The sequence below is a fragment of the Elephantulus edwardii genome, unplaced genomic scaffold (genome assembly GCF_000299155.1).
Source record: "Elephantulus edwardii isolate Elephantulus edwardi_28Jun2011 unplaced genomic scaffold, EleEdw1.0 scaffold00353, whole genome shotgun sequence".
Taxonomy (NCBI): Eukaryota; Metazoa; Chordata; class Mammalia; order Macroscelidea; family Macroscelididae; genus Elephantulus; species Elephantulus edwardii.
Genome location: NW_006400103.1, coordinates 841,407 through 851,048, shown reverse-complemented (window position 1 = coordinate 851,048; position 9,642 = coordinate 841,407). Strand labels below are relative to the sequence as shown.

General features: G+C 40.7%; 1 protein-coding gene across 3 annotated transcripts in view; it reads left to right on the top strand.

Annotated features, from left to right (window-relative positions):
- KIF27 (kinesin family member 27) overlaps positions 1–5,055 on the top strand; it is a 147,193-nt gene extending 142,138 nt beyond the window's left edge. For all 3 annotated transcript variants that reach the window (XM_006901953.1, XM_006901954.1, XM_006901952.1), the window contains one exon: positions 4,580–5,055. In XM_006901953.1, the coding sequence (XP_006902015.1) occupies positions 4,580–5,055 (476 nt within the window). The remainder of the gene's footprint in view (positions 1–4,579) is intronic.
- Positions 5,056–9,642: the final 4,587 nt, after the last annotated feature.

Below are 9,642 nucleotides of genomic sequence, written 5' to 3'. Positions count from 1 at the left end.
TTTTTTGTTTCCTTCTTTTTTCTGATTCTTTCTCTAATGGATGAGTATTGAGAAGTTGCCTTTCAGATCAACAGTTCTGTATTCAATTTCTTTAGTTTTGTTCTTTTTCCTTCCAGTATGTTAATCTGTTTCTTCAATCTTGGTCTCAGTATTCAGAATTTCACTTTGGTGGTTTGGTATTGCTTCTCACTTTCCATTTATTTTATCTATTTGGTATTTCATCACAACAAGTTGTGGCTAAGATTGAGAAGGAGAATCCCAGAAGATTTGATTGTGTTCAAATCCTGGTCTGTACTGAGACCAGGAAGTTGTTGTACAAACAGAGGAGGGAACACCGTATTGTTCAAAATCAGGAACGGAGTGCATCGGGATTTATCCTTTCTCCACACCCTTTCAATCTATATGCAGAACAGGTCATCCAGGAAGCTGGACTTTATGAAGAAGAATGTGGCATAAGGTTTGGAGGAAGATTCATCAACAATGTGCATTATGCAGATGATAAAATTATGCTTACCAAAACTGAGAAGGACTTGAATCATTTGCTCTAGGAGGTCAAGGACTGCAGCCTTCAATATGGATTGCCTCTCACCATTAAGAAAACAAAGCTTCTCACCACTGGGCCAGTTAGCAACATCATGATCCACAATCATCACTCTTGGCACCAGCAGTTAGGCAATTAAAAGATGAGTTGCTTTAGGAAAAACTGTTGTCGGGGACCTCTCCAGAATGCTAAAGAGCAGTTATTTCATTCTAGAGACTCAGTTGCTTGTATGCATCTGAGAGCTGGACAATGACTAAGGATGACAGAAGAATTGATGCCTTTGAGCAGTGGTGCTGAAGGAGAGTCTTGAACATAGACTGCCAGGAGAACAAACAGGTCTGTCCTAGAGAAGGTGGAACCAGGTTGCCCCTTAGGGGCAAGGACTTTGAAACTCTGTCCCACACACTTTGGATGTGTTTCTACAAGGGACCAGTCCTTGGAGAAGGACATCATGCTTGGAAGTGTGGAAGGACAGTGCAGGAGAGGAAGACCTTGGATTGGCACTGTAACTGGGGTAATGAGGTCATGTGTGATGGTGAGATTGCCTCAAGATAGGGCAGGGTTCATTGCTATTGTATAAAGGGTTGCTATGTATTATACTGGACTGGACAGAACATAACACCAACTTTCGGTCTTTCATAGTGTTTTGAATTCTGTTTTCTGTGTTTTTCTTAATCTACAGAAGAGACTTTGAGTAATGGTCTCTTTAATTCTTTATCAGGAAGCTCAAATAGCCTTTCTTCCCATGAAAGATTTTCTTGTTCTGTATTTTAGTCAGTTTTTTTGTTCCATTTTTGCCTGAGGTTTTTTCAGGCTGGTTTGGTGTTATTTGTTGCCTCCTGGACATTTGCAGTGCTCTTGTCTTTGTGGATGGAGACAAGACGTCTATCCTGGAGGTGTATGTTGAGGAGTGGGTACCCAATCTGTGGCAGAGTTTCTCCTGGCCTCAGAGTGTGTGCCAGGAATCATGCCTTTGCCAATCTGAGGAATGAGTGTGGGCAGGTGTCTAACCTCATGGATGATCTGTTCAGCATATAGATTGAAAGAAAATGGAGCGAGGACACATTCCAGGTGTACACCCTTACCAATTTTGAACCATGCTGTGTTTCCTTGCTCCATTTTGACAGCTGCCTCCTGGTCCAAGTATAGATTTCACATAAACACAATCAAATGTTCTGAGATTCCCATTCTTCTCAGAGTTAAGCCACAGTTTGTTGTGATCCACACAGTCAAATGCCTTTGCATAGTCAATGAAGCACAGACGTTCTTCTGGTACTCTCTGCTTTCAGCCAAGAGCCATCTAACATTAGCTACAGTATCCCTAATACCATGACCCCTTCTAAGCCCAGCCTGCATGTCTGGCAGTTCTCTGCTGATGTGTGGTTCCAGATTTTTTTTTTCTAATTTTCAACATAATCTTGCTTGCATGTGATATTAATGATATTCTATAATTTCCACACACTGTCAGGTCATTTTTTCTTTTGAATGAGAACAAATATGGATCTCTTCCAGTCAGTTGGTCAGGTGGTAGTCCTCCAGATTTCTTCACACAACCTTGTGAGCACATCTAGGGCAGCATCTATTTGTTGAAATATATCAGTTGGTATGCTGTCAATTCCTGGGGCCTTATTTTTGCCAATTCCTTCAGAGCAGCTTGAACTCTTTCCTTCATCACCATAGGCTCTTGCTCATATGTTGTTTTATGAAATTCTTCTGTGTCTGCCAATTCCTTTTGGTACAGTGACTTTGTATACTCTTTCCATCTTCTTTTAATGCTTCCTGGATCATTTAACATGCTGCCCAAAGCTGCTTCTATTATTGCAACTCAAGGCTTGAATTTGTTCTTCAATTCCTTGAGCTTAAGAAATGCCAAGCAAGTTTAGCCCTTTTGACTCCAGCTCTTTGCTAAAAAAAAAAATAATAAATCACACCCTCAGGAACCAAAGTTTGACCTTGAGTCTATCCCACTTGACTTTCAGAACTATTTCAGGAACATGGTTGAGGCCTTGAGCCAGATGAGCTGTTGAGCTGTGTGGGGATATCAAGAACATTATCCATGATGAAAGCAAAAGATCTTTTCAAAGACAGAGGAGGAAGAAAAGACGAAAATGGATGTCAGACCAGACTCTGAATATTGCATTAGAGTACCAAGAAGCCAAAGCAAAGGGAAGAAATAAATAAAGGCACTGAACAGAGATTTTAAAGGGCTTCACAGGAAGACAAAGTAAAGTATTACAATAAAAGGTGCAAAGAGCTAGAGTGTTATTGTTACTCTTTGTAAAAAGAACAAAGGCCTTGTGGGAATGGCCCTATCAGACCTTTTACCAACTCCACAAAGGGAAATTGTCCCAGTCAACAGCATCAGCAACACAAAACCAATTCCCAGAAAATCAGGCATGTCCCTCACACTCACATACCTCTTTTTAATCACATGAGCACCAATCTTCCTGCTTTACTGAGTCCAAAATCCAATGTGATAACTCACAGACCACACAGAATCACACCAGGAAGGGAAAAGGTTATAATCCCAGTAAGCAGCATAATACAGTCAGGTGGCTTCTAAAATGTGCTTGCAGACCTTGAGCCTTGCTACTCTAGGCCAGCATTACAAAGTTCTTAGTCCTGCCAGTATTGGCTTCCCCTCCTTGCTTACGTCCACCCAAGGCCAGCCCCAGCTCATGTTGGCTCTCTCGTTCTCTGCTTCAGCCATGGCTGTTGCTAAGTCTAGCTGGTACAAGAATGTCTGGTTCTGAAGGGCATCAACTGCATACCTACTTCTCCTTTGCTGGTGGTGAGAAGTTCTCTCTGATGCTGGATCCATTCAATTTAATGGCAATTCAATCCCCTTGTGGTTTGGTGAGACTAGTCAATCCCCTTGTGGATAGTTGACAAGCCCTATTCGCATATTCCCACCCATCCACGTGTCAAAGACAAATTCAGTAGCTAGGAAAGTCATTTTAAATGATAAACACCACACTCTTACAAGTCTGTCTATTGTTTGGTTAAAGTTGAGCCAAAGAGTAATTTGGTTCTAGGTTCAAGGGTGGCTTAGGGCCATGGAGTTCCAGCAGGGTTCCAGCAATCTCTGTCAGACCAGTAAGCCTGGACTTTTTTTATAGTTCCATGTTCCCTCTGCTCTATCCAGGACCTCCTAGCGTGATCTCTTTTAGAGTAATCAGCAGTGGTAACTGGGTACCATCATCTAGTTCTGTTCTCACAGTGAAGTTCTCTTGGTCTGTTAGTCCTTTGGGCTTATTGTTTTGGTATATACTGGCTTTTCTTTCCTTTTCTTTGTTCTAGACAGGAAGAAACTTTTACTGTCAGATTGTCTTCCTGATGAGCACAACAGCTCTTCAGCAGTAATCGAAGACCACATTTCTTTATAGTCTATTTAATACTCTATGATGACTTTTATGTTAGGAACTCATAGGAGTTTTCTCCCAGTATCACTAAAATGCACTTTCCCAATTCTCTTTTCAGTGATGTAAGCTTATAAATTGGTGCCTTTACACATGCACACACACACACACACACACACACACACACACACACACACATGCATGCACACACAGATGCACAGACTTAATACAAATACTAAAAAGATCACAAACTTCTCCATATTGAACATCTGAACTATCACCTGATATGGAACATAGCCTTAGATTAAAATTCAGTCACCATCTTTCTCTCTCAGATCCACTGGTGCTTTGAACTGCCAGAGAGGGGTGGCTTTCAGGTCAGCAGCAGCAAACCCCTATAAAACTATGCACCACCGGAGCTTCCCAAATCCCTGGAAAATGTTTTTTCAACTTTGTCCATAAATTAAAGTTCCAATCTAATCACAGCAAAATGCCTGTAAGTGAAATTAATTGATATTTATACTGATGATTTAGTTAAAAGAAATACTGAAAATACAATTTATCTTGAGTGACAATAATGAATCTTGAATGACAATAATGAAGTTATATTAGAAAAATATGATTGAAACACTTCATTTTGAGGAAGTAATTGCTAATTTTTTTTATTGGTTATTTTTAGAACATGATGCTGGAGATGGAGTTCTGAACCCAGAAGAGATAGGCATGCCTTTAGAATTAAAATGGGCATCTGGATCAGAAAATATGAAATTAAGTGAAAGAGAAAGAGAAATAGACAATTCAACAAACCATTTAAAGATACATCCTCAGAAGCTTTGGGAAGAGGGAGCTGAATTGCCTCCAATTTATAGCTCTGTAGCACCAACTAGTGGACATTTGCTAAGCAATGAAGAGAAAACAGAAATGGATGTGAATTTGTTTATAAAATCCCACAGTCACCTACCACCTCAAACTGAGCCGATGGGAAATGTGAGACCACTTCATGGAGTCACCCCTGTAAAGCTGTGTCGCAAAGAGTTACGTCAGATTTCTGCCTTGGAACTCTCCTTACGACGCTCCAATCTTGGAGCAGGGGTTCGATCAATGACTGCTGACTCCCTTGAGATATCAAAGAAACCGAGTGACTTGAAAACCTAACTATTTAATAATGAGATTTTTAACTTAGTAGATATGTAAAAGAAGATCCCATGTTCTAATCTGTTAAATATTGAAACGTAAGCTCACTAAATCTCTCAGGATAAAGAAAGATGGAGTTCCAGTCCTTTCACATATTACAGATGTGTTCATCTTACATGGTGTATTTGGGAAGTTTTACTGTATATTTCATAATAACTAAAGGAACACATGTTTCCCATTGATTTATAACATTTAAATATTTCAATTTTAAATTTGCTTAACATTTTTTCCATGCATATTTGAAGAAAAAACTGCTAAGGGTAGAATAACCCATCAAATGCATCCACTTCCTAAATAACATGCCTCTGGAAACTCTATGAACTTTGATAAATGTCAATAGTTGTAGAGAGGCTTCAGGCTTTTTGTTCATAGGGTTGCTATGAGTCATGCTTGACTTGAAGGCAATCAACAACAACAAAACGTTATTACAGTTTGTTGTAACACAATAGTCATTCTGCTGTGCATTCAGTCACTTTTGTATGAATCTTCTAGCTATGGTCTTTTAACTCCCACTCAGTCATTGACTGAGACTATGCAAATGAGGTACTTGTGGCCCACCAAGGGGACTGGACAGTTTGCTAATAATGCAAGTAAGGTATGTGATACACTTCTAGGAGTGAGACCACATATGAACTCCTGAGGAAGAGATTGGTCAGTTTTGCTATCTTGATAAGCTTAAAATGAGCCATTTCAGTTGTAGAAAGTGGGGACTGCACTCCAAAGCTGGGAACGGCACACACCCTGGGGTCCTGAGGGCATTGGGAAGATATCTTCCTAGACCAGGACAGGAAGAGCAAGAGCTAAGTCATCAGATATGGCACAAGACAGTGTGGGGAAACAGTAGTAGCAGAGGTAGCAGAGCCAGAAAACAGGCAGCAGGCCTCGAATGCAAGAAACCTGAAGACCTTTGGCCAGGAGCCTGTTAACTGAAAGGGGTGCACTCATGGGACAAGAGAGTCGAGCACTTTGGTGCACGAAGGTTACAGATAGAGCAGTGCACTCATCAGTACCATTACATACATGTTATAAAAGCAGGATAGAGCCCAGGCCAGTGGCCAACAGTTTACCTGGGGGAAGTTTACCTGTGGGCACGATCAAGAAACTGTTTTAACTGAAAAACTGTACCCTGAGTCTTTCTGATCCTGAATTGTAACCTATTACCGCCTTAATAAACTCTGATTGTGCGTACAGTCTGTGAGTTCTGTGTGGCCATTGTCACAGTGAATTATCAACCTAGCTAAGAAGCAGAGAACACTGCAGGAGGGACAGTGAACATGAGCACTGAATACATGAGCATGTGTCTTACTCTGCCTCTGGCTGATGCTGGTTCTCTCCGGTCCAAAATGCAGACATCCCTGCCACACATTTTTACATATCCTCAAATTTAATTTTATTTTTAAAAGGGAATGGTGCAACAATGAAAAAAGAAAAAGGAGATGGTAAAATATTGCTTGTGTCAGGAGGAGAGTCTCTGAAAAATCTATGCCCAGATCAGCCTATGGGTGGAGGGAATGCACTCGGTTTACATATTTGAGATACAGCTTCTCAGAGCCCACAGATGTATGTGGCCAGACTGGACTTCTAAAATCTGGCATCTACCTTTTCTTTTTTTTAATGTATAATAACATATTGTGTTTGCTAATATAATGGAATATAAGTTTTTATCTCTCCTGGCTCACCTACTCAACTATAATGTCTACTAGGCTACTAAAATCAAGAGAAATGGATACAATGCAGTGGAGCCGGTAAAGAATTAGAGAATAACAGTACCATAATCCAACAGTTGAAGCAAAGAACACTGGTGGTGATGATGTTATGTGGGGGACGCCTGTGGAGTTTGAAAACTAGCTAGAAGCTCTAGCTAATAATTGGATGGATTAAAACCTGAGATTGTTATCAACAACCTGCTTAGTCACGCAGCTTTGGGGCTATAAATACAGCTGGCCCTGACCAACTCACCTAAGACCCAAACTCTCACCCTGTATTCAAGGACTTAAGACTTTAATATTCCTAGCCCCTAGGGAATAGTGTTCCCTGGCCTGCTGCTAAAACTCAGTTCCCATGGGAAACAAAAGAAATGACCTTCTGAATTGGTGATTAGTCTTTCTTAAGTGTGTTTTTGTTGTTGAAGTTCCCTCGAGTGGAACACGACTCATAGTTAACCTATGAACAAAAGACCTGAATCCTGTTCTATAACTAGCATCGTTTCTCTATGTTCATAGACTTTCCAGAGGCATGGTGGTTTAGGAAATGAATGCCAGTCCTGCTTCCAAACCTGAATCAATCTAGGAGCTCCACCAAACCCTGTCCATGATGGGTAAATATTATGGCATTTGACACACCAATGGCACAGTGTCCAGCATCTCTGCAACCCTAAGTTACTTCAGTAAAGCAAATTGATAGAACAGTGCTGTATCACTGAGAAAAATGTTAATCCCAAACACAACACCAGGCCCAAGACTTAATGGGGAGCCCAATCACATTGTAAATACAAGGCCCACCCACCAGGTCCTGGTTGACTCGAAACCAAGACACTTCCAGCCTACATCTCATTGTTAGCCTAATCCAGCAAATCCAATCAGCTCACACCCGACTGTGAACGAAAAAAAATGACCAGTCAACACCTGACTCTCACCAAGACAAACTGTCTAATAAAATCCAACCCTTATTATTTGTAGTTCTAGTATTAACTGATCCAGAAAGCATTAAAAGAAGATAGGAGTATACAGAGTCACTGTACATAAAAGAATTGGCTGACACAGAATTTCATGAAACAATGTATGATCAAGATCTTGTGGTGATGAAGGTGAAAGTTCAAGCTGCTCTGAAGGAATTGGCAAAAACAAGGGCCCAGAAATTGATGGCATAGCAATTGACATATTTCAACAAACAGATGCTGCCCTGGATGTGCTCACCAAATTGTGCCAAGAAATCTGGAGTACAATCTCTGTATTTGTTCCCATTCCAAAAATAGGGTGACCTGACAAGAGTATAGAGATTTTAGAACAGTATCATTATAGCACATGCAAGCAAGATCCTGCTGAAAATTATGCCAGAACAACTGGAACAGCACGTCAACAATGAACTGCCACACGTGCAGGCTGGGCTTAGAAGAATGTGTGGCACTAGGAATATTATAGCTAATGTTAGAAAGGTCTTGGCTGAAAGTAGAAAGTACCAGAGAAATGTCTGTGTTTCATTGACTATGCAAAGGCATTTGTGTGGATCACAACAAACTGTGGCTTAACTCTGAGAAGGATGGGAATCCATAACACTTGATTGTACTCATGCGAAACTTACACTTGCACCAGGAGGCAGTTGTTAGAACAGAGTAAGGAAACACTGCATGGTTCAAAACTACGAAGGGTGTACACCCAGGATGTGTCCTATCTCCATACCTTTTCAATCTGTATGTGGAACAGCTCCTCTGGACGTCTGGGCTCTATGAAGAGGAATGTGGCATCAAGACTGGAGGAAGACTTATCAACAAACTGAATTATGCAGATGACATAACCTTGCCTGCTAAAACTGAGAAGGACCTGAGGCATTTGCTGCAGAAAGTCAAGGACTGCAGCTTTCAATATGGATTGTATCTCAACATCAAGAAAATAAAGATTCTCACCACTGGGCCAATTGGCAGCATTATGATAGACAGTAAAGAGATTGAGATTGTTAACAGCTTCAGCTTGGTTGGTTCCACAATTAGTATTCTTGGTACCAACAATCAGGAACTCAAAAAACAAAGTCCATTGGGAAAATCTGCTGTCAGGGACTGAAGAGCAATTACATCAGCCTAGAGACCAAGGTGTGCCTGATCCAGACCATAGTCTTCACAATGACTTGCTATACATTAGAGAGCTGGACAATGACTAAGGATGATAGAAAAATTTATGTCTTTGACTTGTGGTACTGAAGAAGAGTATTAGATATACCATGGATTGCTAAGAGAACAAACAGGTTCATCTTGGAGAGGGTGAAACCAGGCTGCTCATTGGAAGCCAGGATTTTTAAGGCTCAGTTTTACAAACTTTGGACATGTTGCAAGAAGAGACCACTCCTTGGAGAGAGATATCATGCTTGGAAGGATGGAGGGAAAGCACAAGAGAGGAAGACCCTGGATAAGATGGATTGATTCAGTGACTGGGGTAATAGTGGTAGGTATGTTAGGAAACAATGAGGTTGGCTCAGGATAGGGCAGGGTTCAGAGTTGTTGTACATAGAATCCCTATGAGTTGCAAGTGACTCGAAAGCACATAACAATATTAATTTACATTATGGTTTAAATTATGAAGTGAACCATAATTTGTCCTACTGGCCAAATAAGAAACTGTTGCCTATGTTTCAAACAACTAATTCACTTGGAATTTTTATTTTTAATAGGAACTATTTATACATGGATTCTGATTTTCAGCTGGTTTTTATTTTTGCCTTTGGTTTGTGTGATCGAGATATGTAGACATGGGAGCTCTGGTGGTCGAGTGGGAAGAATTTGCACAGAAACCCCAAATGCTGGTGGTTCAAATCCATCAGCTTCTCTAAGAGAGAAAA